This window comes from Podarcis erhardii (assembly GCF_964252035.2).
Source record: "Podarcis erhardii genome assembly, chromosome: 9".
Lineage (NCBI taxonomy): Eukaryota > Metazoa > Chordata > Lepidosauria > Squamata > Lacertidae > Podarcis > Podarcis erhardii.
The window spans coordinates 74927688-74949556 of record NC_138512.1 but is presented as its reverse complement, the minus strand read 5'-3'; the positions used below and the strand labels follow the sequence as shown (position 1 = coordinate 74949556).

Genomic DNA, 21869 nt, shown 5'->3' with positions numbered 1-21869 from the left:
TTTCCTCCTCCCTCCCTCTCTCCAACATGCACTCCCTCTATACTGGTAGAATTCAGTTCCTGACCAGGTATTTGTGAATGTGTGACAGGGAGTGTGTATACACACATGGAGAGGATAGAAAATGTCCATATACATTTAAAAACAGGAGAATGTACTGAAACTTTCACATTTTACTCCCTTGAGAGGCCACTTGGAAGAATAAATTGAGTGGGTCTTCTGAAATGGGGTCTCCCAAGTGAAAAATTCAGGGAAGCTACTTCCTGCCCACAAGCAAATCTAATCTTATGGAAAAAAAAACTACAAAAACATAACTTTTTAAAAGTTGATTTAAAAATCAAGTCAACAGCACATAAGTAACAGGCAGGAAAGCAAACAACCATAATTTGCTCTATTTTGCATACAGAATGGGCGCTATACCATCATGATCAATCAGGAACAGAATAAATTGTAATAAATGTTAGTTAGAAGATGTCTGTATGTGACCCTTTCCCTCTATAAAATTTCACAGTCCAAATCATGTTATTCAAATTGATGTAATTCATTTTGCCAGCTAGAACAAACAGAAAGCTAATGGACAAGTTAACTCAACAAGGTGACTCAAATAGCTTGAAGAAAGCTTATTTCAACAACTCCATCACTTCAAAGGATAGCCATCTTAGCAGGTATAAAGGGGTCAAACTCCTGCTTTTTAAAAAAGAGCCTATGAAAAGAATAAAGCCTGTATGCCTTTCGATTAAACTAATTCTATAGTCTCTTTGCTCAGTGTCTAAAAACCAATGAAGGCCTGGAAGCCTAAATCAACACCTCCTTAGTTTGCGGAAGAGGGGTTTAAGAGGGCTCCAACCCACAAATAGTGTACCAGGGACCAAGAAATCCTGTTAGCATCCTTGCTTGCCCCCATCCAGGGGGAGCTAGCAGAAGGTACAGGACAGTAAAAATATACAGTGGTACCTCGGGTTAAGAACTTAATTCATTCTGGAAGTCCGTTCTTAACCTGAAACTGTTCTTAACCTGAGGTACCACTTTAGCTAATAGGGCCTCCTGCTGCCGCCGCGCTGCCGCCACATGATTTCTGTTCTCATCCTGAAGCAAAGTTCTTAACCCGAGGTACTATTTCTGGGTTAGTGGAGTCTGTAACCTGAAGCGTCTGTAACCCAAGGTACCACTGTACAGTGGATGCTCGGGTTATGAACTTGATCCGTGCGGGAGGCATGTTCGTAACCCGCAGCGTCCACAACCCGCAGTGCCGTGTCTGTGCAGGCTGCGATTCGGCGCTTCTATGCATGCACAAAGCACGATTTAGTGCTTCTGCACATGCGCCGAAACTCAGAAGTAACCTGTTCCGGTACTTTTGGGTTTCGGCGCATCCATATCCCAAAAACGTGCAACCTGAAGCGTCTTGTCACCAGAGGTATGACTGTAAAAGGAAGACCACTACACCTGCAGAAGCAAATGCTATTGAACGAGAGCAGACAACATTTTGTTTGTACAGTGGTGCCTCGCAAGACGAAAAGAATCCGTTCCGCGATTCTCTTTGTCTAGCGGTTTTTTCGTCTTGCGAAGCAAGCCCATTGACGGCTTAGCGGCTTAGCGCTATTAGCGGTTTAGCGGCTTTTAGCAGCTTTTCGGCTTAGCGGATAAGCGGCTTAGAAAAGGGGGGGGGAGGGAAAAAAAGTCGGAAAAACTCGCAAGACATTTCGTCTTGCGAAGCAAGCCCATAGGAAATTCGTTTTGCGAAGCGCCTCCAAAACGGAAAACCCTTTCGTCTAGCGGGTTTTTCGTCTTGCGGGGCACCACTGTACTCGAAAATTAATAACCAAATGAAATATCTGGGTGAAACGTGCAAAAAAAAAAAAGTATCTGTATCAAATTTTATTTTGGTCACAGACCTAAGATAAAACATATGGATGAACTGAACACATAAGACTTAAAACAGGTAAGGAATAAAAGTTAATAATAAAAAGGTGATTACACCATACATAACTTAAAAAGATAAAAACAAGGACAAACAGTTGAAAGTGACAAAATGTACAGGTCTTGCATTTTTGGCAAAAAGCTTTAAATATTAAATTAATTCTTCTCTTTACCTTAATTATCTCAGGCACATCATCCATCCATCAGGCATTTGGATCCCATAAAGGTTCTTCAAGTTCTACCTCCTGTAAAGAAACAGATGATGAGTTTTTCAGTTGAAATAAAAATTCAGACAGGGAAGATGTAATGCTCTAAGAATATGGCCACTAAATTAGAACACCTGGCTGGCAATTGTATTTTCTGGAAGGCTTTGAATGCTAAGAAACAGAAATTTGAAGCAGCAGGAAAACCCAGATTTCCCAAAAGGACCTTGTTGTGTGTATGTGTGTGAGAGAGAAGATATCTTGGAGAATAATATGGCATTTGCTTAGGTTTGGAGGCAAGCCATGTAGGTGCCAGGCAAGCCTCTCGGGAGAGAGATTTCAATGAGAAGGGCACGACAAACAAAAATGCTTGCTCTCCAAGCAACCAGAGGAACATTTCAAAATATTACCACAGACAGATACGGGAGAACAGGCTTTCCTTAAAATACCTGGGCTAGAAGCATCTCCTCCTGGAAACAAAGACTTTGTGCATTACAGAGAATTTAATTAGGAACACTTGAACACACAAACTGCCTACTGTACTGCCATCAAGGCAGCATAAAATATCCACTGCAAAACTAAAACCCAGTGGTGGTTTCAACAGTGAAGTGCAGGTGAAGATAAAGCAGTGGAGAATGGCATATGGCGAGCCACTATGGGAGTCAATGGCCCAGTTGTTTGACCCAACGAGAAAATTATTTTGCTCTTGAATAATTAATTAAATTGAGCATTTGTTTATTTATTTCGGTATTTATACAGGCATCTGTATATAGTCCTCTTAAAGTGGTTCACGCATCATAATGCAAATTTCACAATAAAAGCCACAATTAAATCTTAACGCACCAGGATAACAGAGCAAACAAAGGCCGCAAAAGTTATTAAATGACACTTAAAAGTCAGGGACAGCTTCAAATTAATAAGTTAAAGAAGATATAAACAGGCAGGTTTGTTTAAATGGGTTTTAAACACATATATTGTATTCTAGCCTCACGCATGTGTCCTTTGGAGACACTGTTTGCTATGCATGTTCTGGCTCTCCCCACGCCCCCATCAAAAGGCCGAAGATTACTCCAACAGGCCAACTATTACATAATTCATCACTGTAGAAAAAAGGATGACTTGCTGACATTAGCTTTTGTGTTATAGATTTCTGTTCTAACTTGCTGTAGTACTTTCAAGTCATTAAGCAGCAGCACCCAACATACAGTGACCTGCAGAATATAGAGTTTGAGGCTTGCCTCACCTCTCATCTCTCTTTAATCATCCTGCCCCCAACCTCCAGATCCAGTTCTACTCCCCCTCATCCTCTGATCTGCCAAGCAGATCAAAAACAAAAGATCCCACATGAACGTAATGTACAGAACTAACAAGCATGCTCTGAACTAGTACATGACAGCCTGCCAGAGAGAATCAGGGCTGTTTGCTTATTGATATTTCTCATCAGCTCTGAACCAGAAAGATTTCCAAGTTAAGCAAGCTGGGGGAAACGGCATCAAAGGAAACTACTTGGGGGCAATTTGCAATACAAAAAATGGGGATTGGGAAGAAGAGAAGCAAAAGCAGATCCACAGAAATATCTAATTGGTTCATTTAGTACCAACTTCCCTTTGCTCAGAAACACAATCATTTACATATCTTTTCCAGTGTGTGCTCTCAGCTGCAATTCCCATTTTAGCAATCCTAAATCCTTGTCTCAGGTCAGTCAGTTGGTGCGTTACAGAATAGGGTGCTGAATCCTTATCTTTTAGTTCAAAACCAACACATTATCCAATAAATAAAAACATTATGCACAGCCACAATTATGTGGCAAGTCTATGAAGGAGTAGAAAAAGCGCCAAATGTGGTGCTAGGTAAAAAAAAATCAGCTTCAAGAGTCAGATTAACACTGTAAACTGAGCCTCTAGCCCTTTTGCTTAAGCTTGCATGTTCAATGACTCTTAGAAGCCTGGAGGATTTCCAGTTGGATACAGTCTGCAGATGTATAAAACCAATCATTTAGGAGAAAGAACATGCTTGCAGGTTTCAAGCTATGGAGAATCAAGTCAAACCTTTTTCAAAAATGTTTACTCCCAAGGCAATGAATTACAATTTTTGAGCTTGTTCACAAGTGTGCAGTGGGAGGTCTTGGCTGAACTGGGGGGGGGGGGCAGTAGGTGAATACTATTTTTTCCTTCCTAGAGGAGGACCAGAACTGGTGCCAAGATACTGGAGTTCTTGAAGGTTGTGTGGAAATGGAAATATACCTCTTAATTAAGAGCTCCTGATTTTAAATTGTGCATCATAAAAACATTGTAAACGCTTTCATCAAAACAAACACTGCACCCCAATAAAAAAAAACTCCTGCATATAGTAAAATTTGCAGAATTGTGCAAACTAAAAAGTCACGGAAGTGGCATAATTGGCATTTCACAAAACACAGCTTTCAGTACAATTTTGAATGGGGAGGGTAAGGTTGTGTTTGACATCCGAGTCCACAAAGCCCTGACCACATGTACTTTCCTGCCACTAATTTTCCCAAAATTAACCACTATGCTCCACTACATGAGCTTCCTATGGCTCAAGGTTGGAGGAAGAGCACTGGCCTTTAATCTTTGGCCTGTTTCTACGCCTACACGTGAAAGTCTGGTGATGCAAGAAAAACCACTCAAGATTTCTGGCTTCTACTCAGGGTCAAGCTAGACCTGGAAGTTAACCACATCTCTTAATCGCATGTTTGGGACTGTGTGCGTCAGAGCAGGGGATGTTAACCCTTTCCCCCTATACTGTTCTCCTGCTGAGAACTACCCCTCCAGAGGGAGCGTTTCTAGCAAGTAGCAGCTTGGGGTGGGAAATTTCCTACAAGAACCAAGATGAAGTGGGGAGGTTAACTCTAATTCCCGCTCTTTGCACTGCAGTCCCAATCCAGGTTGGGACCCCCTGAAGCTGTTGTTACTTTTTAAGAGGAGGAGATTTATAAGCACTGGATTCAAAGTTAGCACCATGTATTAGCACCAGTAGTGATGTATGGAAGTTAGCACCAGTGGTGATGTATGGAAGTGAGAGCTGGACCATAAAGAAGGCTGATCGCCGAAGAATTGATGCTTTTGAATTCTGGTGTTGGAGGAGACTCTTGAGAGTCCCATGGACTGCAAGAAGATCAAACCCCTCCATTCTTAAGGAAATCAGCCCTGAGTGCTCACTGGAAGGACAGATCCTGAAGCTGAGACTCCAATACTTTGGCCACCTCATGAGAAGAGAAGACTCCCTGGAAAAGACCCAGATGTTGGGAAAGATGGAGGGCACAAGGAGAAGGGGATGACAGAGGACGAGATGGTTGGACAGTGTTCTTGAAGCTACCAGCATGAGTTTGACTAAACTGCGGGAGGCAGTGGAAGACAGGAGTGCCTGGTGTGCTCTGGTCCATGGGGTCACGAAGAGTCGAATACGACTAAACGAATAAACAACAACAACATACTTTGACCCTTCCTCTCTCCCCCTCCTCTTAATATGTTATATTTGAAGGGGACATATGCTCACATCAAGGACCAAAGAGGAAAGGCTCAGTAGTAGAGCACCCGCCATCTCTGATTCAATTCCCAGCATCTCCAGGTACGGCTGGGAGTTTTCCACTGCCAGTCAGTCAGTATAGACAAAACTGAGGTAGATGGGCCAATGCCTCTGACCCAGTATAGGGCAGCTTCCTATGTACCATTTGAGAGTTTGCCTTCTCCACTGTGCTAAGCAGAGTCCTCTTCCCAAACCGTCTCTTGCTCAGGCTCCCCCAACCCAAAAAGCACCATAATTTGAATTAAAATCACATCAATTAAAGGCTTCCACTTTTTCAGAAACTTCCTTTTCCCTCCAGCATTCTCTCTGTCAAGGGTCAGGAAATACGACACAGCAAAGTAAGGCAGCCTTTTAGGAAATGAAACAAAAAATGCTAGCTAAAACGGTATTTTAAAACAGGTCATTCTTCAGATGGCAGTAGCATGCCCTTTCTTCTTTTGCATGTGGATCATCAAGCCCAGGGGTCAGTAAACTTTTTCAGCAGGGGGCCAGTCCACTGTCCCTCGGACCTTGTGGGGGGCCGGACTATATTTTGAAAATGAAAATAAAAATGAACGAATTCCTATGCCTCACAAATAATCCAAAGGTGCATTTTAAATAAAAGCACACATTCTACTCATGTAAAAACATGCTGATTTCCAGACCATCTGCGGGCCGGATTTAGAAGATGATTGGGCCGGCCCCAGCCCCTGGGCCTTAGTTTGCCTACCCATAATCAAGCCTTTAAACCCAGGGCCAGTCAATGTGTGTCATGATAATTAAACATAGTTAATCTTCCAGTGATGGTTTGCTGGAGGTTCATTTCAGATTAGGTACTGGTAGATGAGGACACCTGATCACACTGGAAAAAAAACTCTGCTTAATGTGATCCAGTGGAAGAACGAGCTGGAAATTGTAGGCACTTAAAATTGATGGGGACTGTAAGTCACTACAATTAAGGGCAGGACCGTGAATAGTTCTGTGGGAGCACAGGATGGTAGTTGGCGCCAAGTTAAGCTTTTGGAGAAATCTCAGCTTCCGTCATTTAAGAAAAGCAAGTTTATAGCCCTTATGGTTGCGTAGTTAATTTCGAAAGCATATGACAATGTCTGTTGAAACCTCTGAAATTTTCCAACGGCTGGGGCATCATTTCAAGGCACTTGCCCCTTTTCTGACCAGGAAAGCCAGCTTATTCCAAATGAGAAGAATTATGCCAACTTGCATAATGTATACAGGCCTAAGAATTCAGCTTTTCTTAGGGCATAACTTAACCTTTATTAGCATGCTTGCCAGGGCGGTGTGGTGCTGCCACTGCTCAACAAAGAATCTAAAAAGCACACAACTAACTTGGGAAGCCAACCTCAAATTTCCAAACTCTAAAAGAAGTGAGCTTCCTCCAAACGTCTTAGTGCCTTATAATTATTAGCAGATCAGACTATGTTGCGCAAAAGAAAGCAGGTGTGCCCAGTTTTTTAATCACTCTTATGCTCAAAGGGTTGGTTGGCTTTTGTGGTTATGTTTTGTTTAGAGAATGAGTGCAAACCACATAGTGTTGTTTGGACACTGGCAGGATAAATGTTTAATCATTTGCATTTACACAATTTGCCACCTAACTGCTTTTTCATGAAACAGAATTTGGATTACAGTACCTTGATAAAGAATATTATTGTTTTATACAAAGAATATCAACATACAGATTAAGCTATGAAAAATCCATTTGATCACCCTTGTGAAGTAGTCGTGCCCCTAAAATTTGCAGCAAAACTAGTCCCAGCAACCAGAACTGAGCTATGAAACAGGACAAAAGGTCTATAGATCAAGGTTCACAGGAAAGCCACAGCTCAAGATAAAGCGTTTATGTCTAGAGATGTGCCAGATTACTGGCTCAAATCCACAATAGGGGTCCAGGAGTGGAAAGAAGGCTACCTCAAGCGCAGCTCCAGATGTTACACACAGCTGTGGCTTCTCACTTTAAATCTGCATTGGTCTGCTAATGTTTCCCTGGAATGTGTTTTCACATGCTCCTGCATTTGAAAAATCTGCGCACCTTTTCCATGAATACAAGCAACACTAAACCCAGGTCACATTTGCAGCAGGTGTTTGTGACAAGAGACAAGCCACACATTTTGCCAACTCTTGAAAACCTTTACGTACAAACACGGCGCTCCTTCAAACAAAAAAACAAGCAACAACATAAAAGGTTATCCAAAAAAGCAAGTGCTTGTTCTCTCTTTCTATGAAAGACAGTTCTATATGGAAGCCACATGCTCCAATTTAAAAGACCTATCGCTGATGTGTGAAAGTGGGCCATCATTACTCTGCAGAAAGAAGGCATCTGCACATACTCACAGACACTACTAGTATTAGTCGTTCCAAGATATGGAAGACAGAATACAGGACTGAGCCTTGGTTCAAATATGCAATAGGTTGTGGAAAAGTGCAATACAGTACATTGATAAGCAGAGAGGCAAGTTGCCTATTGTATATGCCCAGGGTGAACCGATTCAAAAACGGTTTAAATCACCCATTTAAACCCAATTGCCCACTGTGCTCAGGAGATATTCAGCAGTAAATTGCAAATATGCATTGCATTTTAATTGGTCGCGGGTGGAGCTGTGGGTTAAACCACAGAGCCTACGACTTGCCAATCAGAAGGTCAGTGGTTCAAATCCCCGTGACGGGGTGAGCTCCCCTTGCTCGGTCCCTGCTCCTGCCCCCCTAGCAGTTCGAAAGCACGTCAAAGTGCAAGTAGATAAATCGGTACCGCTCCGGCGGGAAAGTAAACAGCGTTTCTGTGCGCTGCTCTGGTTCTCCAGAAGCAGCTTAGTCATGCTGGCCACATGACCCAGAAGCTGTACGCCGGCTCCCTTGGCCTATAGAGCGAGATGAGCGCCGCAACCCCAGAGTCGGTCACGACTGGACCTAATGGTCAGGGGTCCCCTTACCTTTACCTTTATAGCTATTAAAGCATACTGTTTTGCAATAAATGTCTAAAGGCTGTCACAGTGTCACCTGGAAGATGGAGCATGCTTGTTTTCTCATGCTCCGGAGGCTGGAATGGATTCAACCAATGGATTCAAGTTACAAGATAGAAGATTCCAACTAAACATCAGAAAGAACTTTCTGATGGTAACAGCAGTTTGACAGTGGAACAGACTCCCTCAGAAGGTGGTAGACAGTCCTTTCTGGAAGATTTCTAAGCAGAGGTTGGGTGGCCATAATAATAATAATAATAATAATAATAATAATAATAATAATAATAATAATAATAATAATAATTTATTATTTAAATTCCCCCCATCTGGCTGGGTTCCTCCATCAATCATGGATGCTTTAGTTGAGGTTCTTGCATTGCAGCGAGTTGGACTAAATGCCCCTTGGGTCCCTTTCAGCTCTACAATTGTGTGATGCTATAAATTGTCTGCAGGGAGATGGCATTTACATGTACATCTGAAGAATTCCCCACAGCCTGGAATTCTGCATGATCAGGGTTCTGGGTTGCATGGAAAGCTCCCTCCTTGCAGATATCCACATTATACATGGGAGAGGGGCACACATATACCCGAAGGGGGCAATTGGGCAGGACTCCATTCCTCCCTCACATGTTGATCTAACCAAAGAACAGAACACCTGGATAGGGCAAAATAAAAGGCAGCCTTTCTTTCTTGGGATGAAATCCTGCTAGCCTGATGCTAACAGCTTGTCACGGTTACCTCCAATACACTGTGACAGCAAAAGGGTTAAAACAGACTGTCCGCTGTGTAGAAATTGAAGCTGGCATTTAAAACTCAGGATACTAGGAACTGTCTGCTCATCATCCATTCAGGCTGCCATCAGCAATATCCTCCATACTCCAATCATTGCACATCATCTCGTTACCAAGGGAATACAAAGTGATGAGCTGGCTGGGGTAGTGGGGGGGAACAGACTCAGAGGGAAGCTTTCTGTGCACAGTGTTAGCCTACTTTGGAGGCTTTTTCTACATCTGCAAAAGAAAAGAAAGTGACACCACAGTTCCAGCAATTGCACTGGCTTCCTGTTGTCTGCAAGACACAATTCGAGATGCTGGCTTGACTCATACAAAGCTTTAGGCTAAAGAATGAGGCCCAACCAACCCAAGAGACTCTCTCTGTGTGATCCACTGTAATATCTTGGACTCAGAGCGCTCTTAATACAGTGGTACCTCGGGTTACATACGCTTCAGGTTACAGACTCCGCTAACCCAGAAATAGTACCTCGGGTTAAGAACTTTGCTTCAGGATGAGAACAGAAATTGTGCTCCGGTGGTGAGGTGGCAGCGGGAGGCCCCATTAGCTTAAGTGGTGCTTCAGGTTAAGAACGGACCTCCGGAACGAATTAAGTACTTTACCCGAGGTACCACTGTATAGCCATCCTAGGCCCAAGCTACAGGTGCAGGAACATCCTTGGTGCCCCACTCACCCCACTCTAGTCCTGGAACTCTTATCTCTCCTCCTGGGATACAAACCAAAACCAGAGCATCTTTTGGAAGCTTAAAGACATCCGTATTTGGACTAGTATTCAATGGCAGAAAGATATGCTGGTGGCATTCAGTGGTTCTATCCACTGCAAGTCCTACTTAGTGTAGACTCGTTTAAATTAATGCCCATGACTAACGATGTTCCCAAGTTAGTAATGGCCATTAATTTAAGTGGATCTTCTCTGAGTAAAACTTTGTTGAATGCAACCCTGTGGTTTTTAAAGAGGAGGAAGTGGTGACTGGGATGTGAGCAGGATGAGGGAAGGAGGGAATTGTTAACATCAAGCCATTCATTGTCACTTCACTACTACTCCAAATCCCCCTTGAGAAAAACAGAATGCCTTTCCTTGGCTGAGGAGAGCAGTCTGGAAGCTGGGATTGTCCATATTGCCTGAAAAGAAGCAGGCGGTTCATAGCCTTTGCCCAAACGTGGTTTATATACATTGCTTAATCATGTTTACACCTTTCCATGGTTTGCATTATTGTTGCTAATGATGTTTTTAAATTAGACATGCAACAAAGCATTGCAAAGTACCTTCACCTTATGGCAAGAATGTTCCTGTTCAGTTTTTCAGACACCAATACCCTCCTCCATAATATTATAAACTATAACCAGCTCAAGCAGGCCATTCTATTTTCTGTTTTGATTTCCAAGCAATACTCACTGTTCTGTGGTTACTGACCATGAGCCATCCTAAACAGGTTTCTTGATTTAAAGGGGGTGGGGCAGGTTTCCTCCATTAGGATTTGCTGTACATCTGCAAACCTCTGGGTTCCCCCAAGCTTGCTGAAACTTCCCCCTTGTTTCTCAGTGGTTCCATTTTGGCTCCAATCTTGCTGGAACTCAATTTGCTATTAGAGGAAGTAATGTTTGAGATATTTAAAATCTCATTTTATTAACGAAAGTATTTCCATCTGGCTGCAGCAGAGAGAGAAATTGAACAGCTGGGTGGACTCCATTGTCTTGGATGAGAGAGAGGCTAGAAACCATTTGGCTGTTCTCTTTGCTGAGCAGTCTTCATTCCAGCTTTTCATTATAAGAATAATTATATAACTTTAAGAATGGGTGTCTGAGGTTGCTTTCCCCTCTCCATCCCTTTTTCCTCTTGTGCCATATATTTTAGACTGTAAACCTTGGTTCAACACCATTTAATATTTTCACAGAACCTAGGTATTACGGGCCTTTTTTTCCCCACATCTCCCTCGCCTTGATCTCCCTTGCTCTCTGTCCAGTTTGCATCTGTAGCACTAAGTCAAACCAGCATGAATGAGCAAATGTGTGAGTTCCCAGAGCAAAGATCACAGCAGCTGCACTCCTCTCCTAAGTCCTGCTGCTGCTGCCATGCAACCAGGAGCTAAGCCATGGTTTAGCTCATGGGTAGGCAAACTAAGGCTCAGGGGCCGGATCCGGCCCAATCACCTTCTAAATCCGGCCCGCAGACGATCCAGAAATCATCATGTTTTTAAATGAATAGAATGTGTGCTTTTATTTAAAATGCATCTCTGGGTTATTTGTGGTGGCTGCCTGGTGTTTTTACATGAGTAGAATGTGTGCTTTTATTTAAAATGCATCTCTGAGTTATTTGTGGGGCATAGGAATTTTTCTTCTTCTTCTTCAAAATATAGTCTGGTCCCCCACAAGGTCTGAGGAACAGTAGAATGGCCCCCTGCTCAAAATGTTTGCTGACCCCTGGTTTAGCTTAATGCTACATTAAGCTATAGTCTCTCTCACTCTAGACCAGGGGTTACCCTCCACTAGTGTGTGTTTCAGGATTCTAGGTGGGCGGTAGGAGGTTCTATGGCACAAGCTGAATCCTCCTTCTATCCAAGCACTGGTGGGCGGTAAGGAAATTTTACCATCAAGCAAGATGCATTAGTGAGCGGTAGGTATAAAAAGGTTGACTACCCCTGCTCTAGACAAACCACGTGACCCCAGATCTGGGTATAATGCTAAGCAAAACCATGGCTTAGTGGCAGGTAAGGGAGAAGCCACAGGACTGCTTGCTGCAGCAGAGTTCCTCATACTAGGAACCCATTCATTCATGCTAAGCCATGGTTTGGCTAAGCATTGTATCGACCACTCTATTACACCAGACACTTTTATACATTTCTCTTGAACTTTCCATAAAAGGCTTTCAAAGACAGGATGCTTTGCTGGAAGGATCATTTTGACCCACGAGATCCAGTTCTATTTCTGACCCTGTTCTATTGTCTGAGAACTATGCGCTTCCTTTCTGTTCTCTTTCATTTCCCCCACCAGATCTTCTGCTAGGCAAGTTTCATCAGCCTACATACATATACATCAAGGAATGAGCCAGACCCTGATCCTGCTCATACTGAAGTCTCCTACTGTATATGATGGTGTAAATTAAGGGTTGATGAATTTTTATTCTGCAATCACAGCATCCAGTTATGCTCCATTCCTATACCATTACAGTTATGTTTTTATGAAGGTAGCTCATAAAATCATGCTTGTCATCTCTTCCTAAATAAAGTATATTTTTTAGAACTCTTGGGTGGTTGCGTGCCGTAAACCCTACAGCTCAGAATCATCCAGTTTTTAAAACATGTTACATCTCATGTTCTCCTTATTAGAAATGCATACAGAAGGCATGCTAGGCATATATCCCTACATTCTTTTTTTTTTAAAGACAACTTACTGCATATTGCTTTCAAAATGTATCTGAGTTTTTTAGTTGCTTCCCATGAGCAGTATAGTATGAAAGTTACTTCAAATTCTTCAAAATAAAAATAGACTATCCGGGTGGGGTGGGGTCCAAAGGTTTAAGGCCAACTAGCTACTCCTCTCTGGTCTTGCAGAATAGAAACTTGGAAGAGAAATGATACTAGTGTCTTTCTGAAATAGGCAAAAAAATATAAATTGCCCATAGGGCAATTATTGCATTAAAACACAAGCTACGCACCCAATGCCAGAATCCACAAGAAATGTACACGCACCAAGACCCCAGAATAATCCCTGAAGAGGCCCTATGCTTTTGAAACTAAAAGCATCAGACACTCCAGTTTCAGACAACAAAATCATCCTCCAGAAAAAGCCCGTGTGCCACACAAAAATAACTTCCCTTTTCCCTTATTAGTGGTGTGTCTACAAAAAAGCCCCTCTAATACAATGAGTCAATTTGAGAGCCAGTGTGGTGTAGTGGTTAAGAGCGGTAGTCTTGTAATCTGGGGAACCGGGTTCGAGTCTCCGCTCCTCCACATGCAGCTGCTGGGTGACATTGGGCCAGTCACACTTCTTTGAAGTCTCTCAGCCCCACTCACCTCACAGAGTGTTTGTTGTGGGGGAGGAAGGGAAAGGAGAATGTTAGCTGCTTTGAGACTCCTGAAGGGGAGTGAAAGGCGGGATATCAAATCCAAATCCAAACTCTTTTTCAATTTAAACACCAGCTGCCAGTCTTGATTATAAGTTATGCCACACAGTTTCTGCAGCGTGGCCTTAGCAAACAGGTACTACTGTGCATCCTCTAGACAGGTACACTCTCAAGGCTGGAGAAGAATGAGTTGGGTGAGTGGGAAAGTCTAATGAGAATGAGTCTCTTGTTGGGCAGTTTGCAAGCATCACTGTTTGCTACTGCTACTTGGTTTCCTAAAATGGCATGGAGGAAAAATTAAAAATTGGTGGGAAACACAAAACAGTAATTTTGAGACTCTACCTCTGTGGAGTGCAGATAAATTCACCGAACTGGTGGTGGCGGCTTAAGGGCTTAGTGGTTAGCTTGATAAAAGGTACCAACCACTGTGTAACACGCAAATTCCATCTTAGGGATCATTAGGAAAGGGACTAGAAAGTTAAACTGCTAATATCATAATGGCATTACGCAAAATTATGGCACAAATGCACTTGGCATACTGCATACAGGTCTGGTTTTGTCACCTCAAAAGGGATATTGTAGCGTTAGAAAAGGTTCAGAAAAGGGCAACCAACATTATCGTGGGACTAGAGCAACACACACGGGACGCGGGTGGCGCTGTGGGTAAAACCTCAGTGCCTAGGACTTGCTGATTGCATGGTCGGCGGTTCGAATCCCCGCGGCGGGGTGAGCTCCTGTCGTTCGGTCCCAGCTCCTGCCCACCTAGCAGTTCGAAAGCACCCCTGAGTGCAAGTAGATAAATAGGTACCGCTTTATAGCAGGAAGGTAAATGGCATTTCCATGTGTGGCACTGGTGCTGGCTCACGAGCTGCAGCTTCGTCACACTGGCCACGTGACCTGGAAGTGTCTTTGGACGGCGCTGGCTCCCGGCCTCTTGAGCGAGATAAGCGCGCAACCATATAGTCGGTCATGACTGGCCCGTACGGGTAGGGGTACCTTTACCTTTACCTTTAGAGCAACACACACCTGTGGAGGGCGGGGTATAAATAATAAATTATTATTATATTATTATTATTTAGTTTAGAAATAAGGCAATGATAAAAGTAAAGGTAAAGGGACCCCTGACCATTAGGTCCAGTCGCGGACGACTCTGGGGTTGTGGCACTCATCTCGTTTTACTGGCCGAGGGAGCCAGCATACAGCTTCCGGGTCATGGGGCCAGCATGACTAAGCCACTTCTGGCGAACCAGAGGAACGCACGGAAACGCCGTTTACCTTCCCGCCAGAGCGGTACCTATTCATCTATTTGCACCTGACGTGCTTTCGAACTGCTAGGTTGGCAGGAGCAGGGACCGAGCAACGGGAGCTCACCCCATCACGGGGATTTGAACCGCCGACCTTCTGATCGGCAAGCCCTAGGCTCTGTGGTTGAACCCACAGCGCCACCCGCGTCCCAAGGCAATGATAGTGTTGTATAAACTTATACATAGTATGGAGAAAGCAAATGAAATTTTTCTACCTCTGGAACCCAGGCCTACCCAACGAAGTGTACATTGGAAAACTCAGGATAAACAAAAGCAAGCACTTTTTTCACACAGTACATAGTTTACTTCTGTCACCAACTTCATGATGACCAACTCAAGTGGCTTTAAAAAGGAAAATTCACGAGGGATAAGCCGCAATGGCTATGTTCTCCCTCCACTGCCAGAGGCATTATGACTATGAAGACTAGTTGCTGGCAATCGCAGGTGGGGAGAGTGTTGTCGTACCCAGGTTCTGCTTCCAGGCTTCCCATAGGCAACATTGGCCACAGCAGGGCGCTTAAGTTCTTAAGAATGTTTGAAACTAGAGCTGAAGAGAAGGAAAACAGTGCTGCTACTCTAGAGAGGGAACGTGCTGGGCTGCTGTGAATAGAAAGCAGAGCTGGCGTGCATTTAAACTAAAACTGAAAGCGCAAAACTATGAGCAGCATGGTAAATCCCATTCTCAAAGTCCCCCCCCCCCAATATTTACTTTTAATTGAGTCTTCCAGATTTGCCCATATATCTTCCTCCTTTAAGCAGTAGCAGTTTATCCATACCGTAATCAGAAATGAAGTTTGGTTAGAAAAAACACAAATTTTCAGAAATGAAAATATAATAAAATAAAATACACCTGTATAAATAGCAAACAGGTGCTACCAATAGCAAGCTTCTCCACAGAAGGACAGGCAGCAATCCTACTTGTATATATCCAGAATACCAGTTTAGAATGAAAGCCCAAATTCTCACAATTCTTCATAAAAGGGCATGTTCTGTATTTAATAAAAATGTGGAAAATTCCAAGATGCTAACATGCCCAGTAGTATCCTCCATGTTGCAGATATGAGGAAGGGCTTACCTAAGGTCACCTAGTAAATACATACAACTGAGGGAAAATTTAGCTGCCTGCCTCCCAGTTAGTATATTGTATGTTTAGCTACTATTCCATATCAACTCTCTCAGTAATCTGTCCTAACAGAAAGTCTGAGATTCACAGGCAGATTGCAACTTGCCAAAGGCTACCCAGAGTGCTTTACCTGCTAAGGAGTGTTGAACTCTTCACCCCAACCTCCAAGCCAAATTTTCTTTCTACTAATACAAACTCTTTGTTTACAAAATCAAACAGGTTAAAAGTCACCTGGTGGGAAGGAACAGAAATCTTTCAGCTACCCTGTGTTGTGTTTTTGATTGCAAAACATGAGTTGAAAATATGTTAAGAGGGTTTTTGTTTTTTGTTTTAAAAAAATTTGTAAAAGGTTCTCTTGCACAGGAAGGTTAAAAGTACATAAGGATGTTTTCCTATGCAGGGCCAAAGGTTCATCATACGAGGCTATCCTCCTCCTGATTAGTTATAAGGCTGGGAGAGGAGTGGAAATATTGCACCATATTTTTCCGAGTATAAGACGCCCCCATGTATGAGACAACCCCTGTATTTTGGGACCACAACAAAAAATTGGGGGGGGGGGTAGGATTGCTCGCCACCAAAAGCCCACCTGCTCACTCGATGCAACCACAGTCGACTGCACGCATGCCTCGCCGCTGCTGCAAATCAACTGCCCAATTGCCGCAGCTGCAGCCAGTCGTCAGCAGGCCTTGCTGCAGCAACCAATCACACGCTCAATCGCCACTGCCAATCCCCTGCTGGCTGCTACCACCAATCACCCATCCACCCTCTGCTATCCATGTATAAGTCAACCCGCAATTTCTTCCTATTATTTCTAAGGAAAAAGTATTGTCTTATACATGGAAAAATACGGTATAAGTCAGCCGAGTCCCCACCCATGCTGGCAGAGAGTACAGCAGGGTCTGGAACCTCCGGCCAAGGGGTCAAATACTGCCTTCCATACTTCTCTCTCTGGCCCTTGGAACGCTCCCCCATTCATATACTGAATAGGGAAGCACTCTCCTTGAAAACTCCAGTTTTGCTCTTCTGGGGGCTGTTATATCCAGTTCCATCTTGAAGCCCCTTTCACTAGCCAAGGCTGGTGCACCACCTGCAACTCTATTAGATTCTGTTAAACCCGGCTGCAGCTATTACTGCACTAGTATCATCTTGTTTAAGACTGTTGCAGAACATTGTATGTTATGCTTGCCTTTGAAGACAGTTTTGGAAACCGAGATGAATATTAACTGGGACCAAACCTATGAAAACATATTATGCCAGTTTTGAAACAGCTGCACTGGCTGAGTGTCCGTATCCAGGCACAATTCAAAGAGCCTTAATAATCTGGGGCCAAGGTGCTAATCTGCCTGGCCATTAAGATTTACTTTCAAGGCCAAGCAGGTGGCAATAAATCCTTTTCTCTTGTGGCATCCCAACTTACTGAATTTTCCACCCAGAAAGGATCACCTGGTTCTGTCTCTGTTCAGCTCTTGGTGCCGGTGAAAATCTTTGCTGTTTTTTGTTTTTTGATGGGGGGATGTTGGTTTTCTATTGGATTTTTACTGCCTGTTCAATGTTCTGTAGGTTTTTTAAAAAAATATATTGTAAGGAAAGCAGTGTTTAATGTCTGGACAAAATATAAAGACTTATTAGAAAATAAGACCCCAAGGTGGCTATCACCTATGGAAGCCAAAGCTGTGAAAAGACCCAATATGGAGGTCAAATGGCCGAAATACTGGGAGATACTAGAAAGAGACGGAGACAATTGGAGATTGCAGAGTTTGGAGAAACTAAAAGACAAAGTGCGAGATTGGCTACATTACGCTCAGATTAAAGAGGCTTTTAAACTGGATAAAAAGTTAGGATTCCAGGTGGAAAAATCGAAACTGGAAACAGAACTGTTAGAACCTAAGACCAAGGTACTTTCAAGAATGTATAACTTGTTGCTGAGGTGGAATACACAGGATGAAATGGTTAAATCAGCTATGATAAAGTGGGCACAGGACATTGGGTATAATATCATGTTTGCTGACTGGGAAAAGTTATGGACCACCGGTATGAAGTTTACGGCATGTAATGCCTTGAAAGAAAACATTATGAAAATGATATATAGGTGGTACATGACCCCAGTCAAGCTAGCAAAAATATATCACCTGTCAGATAGTAAGTGTTGGAAATGTAAGGAAACTGAAGGAACGTTCTTTCACCTCTGGTGGACTTGCCCTAGGGTCAAGGCCTTCTGGGAAATGATATATAACGAGCTGAAAAAGGTATTTAAGTATACCTTCCCTAAGAAACCAGAGGCCTTCCTTTTGGGCATTGTTGGCCAGAGGTTGTTAAAGAATGATCGAACATTTTTCATGTATGCGACAACAGCAGCAAGGATACTTGTTGCTAAATATTGGAAAACTCAAGATTTGCCCACGCTGGAAGAATGGCAGATGCAACTGATGGACTACATGGAGTTAGCAGAAATGACTGGCAGAATCCGAGACCTGGGAGAGGAAGCAGTGGAAGAGGACTGGAAGAAATTCAAGGACTACCTACAAAAACACTGTAAATTATACGAGTGCTAAGAAGGATGAGGGATTTGAAAATAACAGGGCACCATAAAATTTGGTGAAAAGACTGTGAGAATGAGTGATTTTTATGAGAAAAATAAACTTTGAATAAATAATATGGTAAGATTAGATATTTAAGACCTAGATAAAAATATTCAAAGTTAGGGACAAATTGTTGGAAAAGTGTACAATAAGAATGGAAATAAGGTGATAAACTGCTGGTTAAAGTTTTATAAATTTGGAAAGTAGGAGCGAGAGACGCAAGGAAGTCCAAAAATGAAGAAAAGTTGGTTACTATATGAATGCTAAATTTTATGTTTGTCTTTCTTTTTTGTTTCTTTTATGCTATGCTGTTTTTCTTCTTTATTGTTATAAAAAAAAATCTCTTAATAAAAATTTCTATTAAAAAATATATATATATTTTTGTGTTTAACCTGTAAAGTATTCTGGGAGTGTTAAAAGATCAGCTAACCAACTTTTTATTTAAATAAAAAATGAGTTGTCTCCATGAAATGTCTCTCCCCCCCCCCAAAAAAAAATCTCCACCTGTTTGTAATATTCATGCTTGTTTCTCAGGCAACATGAATTTAGTCTGAGTTCACAGTTTCAGTAGATGCTGTCAGATATTTTCCTGAAAGCCAAATATGGCATCTACTGCCTTCCTTCCTGCAGTGATTTAATAATCCTGTCAGAAAGAGAAATGACCAAGTGTTTGTGGCAACATTTATAAGGCAGAGTTGCTTAGTGTTCAGTCCCTGCAACTGTTGGGTTGTGTACTTTTTCCAATAAAAAGGCTGGCTCAGATCACTCTGTCGTCACATAAATCTTGGTTTAATTTATTGGCCCTCTTGCAACTTTCATAGTGTGCACACATTTGAAAGCCTGTAGTTCTAGCAGCAGTTATAATTAGGGCTGTTCTAGCTTCCAGAAAGCCTAACCTGTCAGGCATGAAACCATATTGTTTCGTAGTCCCAACATTTTGGTACAGTTGCCTATTGCATACAACTCCCTCTGTTTCTCCCCGAGAAACACAAGTTACCAGAATACCTGGGGTAAACTGGAGGTATGCACAAATATACTGCTTCCAAAAATTGCCCACACATATCCAAGCAGTGTTAGAAACTCTAGGCACCAAATAGCACCTTAAACCTGGGTTGCAGTTGCCACAACTATCTATTCGCCAGGGGGTTGGACTAGATGACCCACAGGGACCCTTCCAACGCTACAATTCTGTGACTCTATAATCGCAACCACATTGCTTGAGTGTAGCTTGCTCTTATAAGAATTCACTTGTCCCAGTATGCAAGATGGAGAAACATACACAGTGGAAATGGGAAGGGTATAAACTATGGGCTAAGGCAGAGGTTTTTAAACCATGGTCTGTGTGTTCCTGTGGAAGGCTGTAGCACAGTCAAATATATCTATACTCAGCCCTGCACTTACGTTCCTTAATGTAGTAATGGAGAACTAAGGTGCCCAGCAAGGGGTCCATGATTCACAAAGCACAAGATGCGCATATTTTGTTGTGCCCAACTCAGTTGGCTCAATGGAGATGTCCGTCGCCAGCCTGGTGCCCACAAATCTTCACATAGTTTCATATGGACCCATGCCAGTAGCAAAATGCGTCTGGTGCCCAGGGAATTTCAAACACTGTGTCCAAGAATGAAAAGGGGTGGGGGTGAGGAAGAGAAGAGTCATGCCATGACTGTTTCATTTCCTTTTATCATGACTTGCGCAGGGTGGTGCACTCAAATCTTCAACACTCAGCAAGACACACAGATGCGAGTGGAGGGAAGGCAGTGATAGCAACATGAGTAGCAGCACTGCTGCTGACTGAGAATGATGGACCCACACCCTGCTCAGTGAGAAAGATGGACACACTCTGCAAAAGTAGGGCAGGAGCACATCATGGGTCACTCATGCACACTCTCAAGCCCACAACTATTCAGTACTACAACACATCTGCTGAGAGAAAGCCAAAATAAAAGAGTGCAGGTATCCAGGAAGGGTGGCTGGATATGAGTTGCTTGACCAGAACATGCAATGAAGGGAAGGAACTTCCTGCCCCCCACTTCTCCATTTCATAAGTAAGGAGGAGGACCCCCAGCAGCTGCCAGGTGAAACCCAGACATAGGACTACATTTCACAACAGGTCCCATTTGCCTGTATCTCAAGTACTGGTAATTGGGAAAAGTACATACAGAATAAGGAAAAGCATTTTTTAAAGAGTGTGTGTGTGTGTGTGTGTGTGTGTGTGTGTCCTGATAGCAAGTGGTATGAAATATCTTTGGTGCTGAATGATCTGGGTGATACGAACCAGTTTTCCATGCATGCGTACCACTCTGTAGAAGACCAGAGGAACTCTGATAGTTGTAGTAGTAGAAGAAGAAGAGGAGGAGGAGGAGGAGGAGGAGGAGGAGTTTGGATTTGATATCCTGCTTTATCAGTAGCCTAAGGAGTCTCAAAGCGGCTAACATTCTCCTTTCCCTTCCTCCCCCACAACAAACACTCTGTGAGGTGAGTGGGGCTGAGAGACTTCAGAGAAGTGTGACTGGCCCAAGGTCACCCAGCAGCTGCATGTGGAAGAGCGGGGAAGCGAATCTAGTTCACCAGATTACGAATCCACCGCTCTTAACCACCACACCACACTGACTCTCAATATAGTATTGGAAAAGCAAGGAGTATCACTCATCAGTTCAACTCACAATTGCCTCCATTTTAACCTATTAAACTGAGACCTAAGTTACTTGCGTCATCAGAAAGTTTGGAAAATCAAGACAGAAAGACCTCATTAGAGCAAAGCCTAGCCATCATACATTGTTTCTTAGGAATGCAAAACAGAACAGGCAAATGTCACTGGTAAGTGTCAAGAAGCCTATGTGGTCCTCATCTGACAAAGCACAGCAAAACCCAAGCAGGAAGCAGTTAATTATAGAACAATGGTTTCAGCATATATAGGATGGGGGAGATTAGGGCACTGAGTCCTCACAATGAGTCCTCGCAATGGTACAGTAGGGGAAAAAGCTAATAGTAGTAAGGACAAGTAGTAAGAAAAGTCTTCGGAAACAAAAGCTTGGTGATGCTGCAGCCATCTGACCAGAAGAACAAAATATATTAATGTTCTCTTTATTTATTTACCAAGGCCTGAACTCTTCAAAATCCTTTCCCTAAAAAAAGGTACTTAACAGTTGAAAAACACCAACTGTTAAGTACCTTATTCAAGCAGATGGATACAATCTGGCCTTCAGCTCCCCCCGCCCCCCCAAAAAAGGAAAATATGGATTCAAATTATCTTCAGGGTTGCTACCTCCTTCTTCCACGCATGCTGTATCTAGTGCCTGGGGCCACAAAATATTTTCTCTACAGCATTAAAAGGATTAATTCATTCACCAATGTAATTTATTCTCTATAGTAGCCCCAACCAGTCCCTCTC

The 21869-nt window shown here is 42.9% G+C and overlaps 1 protein-coding gene across 3 annotated transcripts in view; it reads right to left on the bottom strand.

The window, feature by feature from the left end:
• PTPRA (protein tyrosine phosphatase receptor type A) overlaps window positions 1-21869 on the bottom strand; it is a 138167-nt gene that overhangs the window by 74857 nt on the left and 41441 nt on the right. For all 3 annotated transcript variants that reach the window (XM_081876786.1, XM_081876787.1, XM_081876788.1), the window contains exon 2: window positions 2088-2159. In XM_081876786.1, coding sequence (XP_081732912.1) covers window positions 2088-2114 — 27 coding nt within the window. In that variant the 5' untranslated portion in view covers window positions 2115-2159. The remainder of the gene's footprint in view (window positions 1-2087; window positions 2160-21869) is intronic.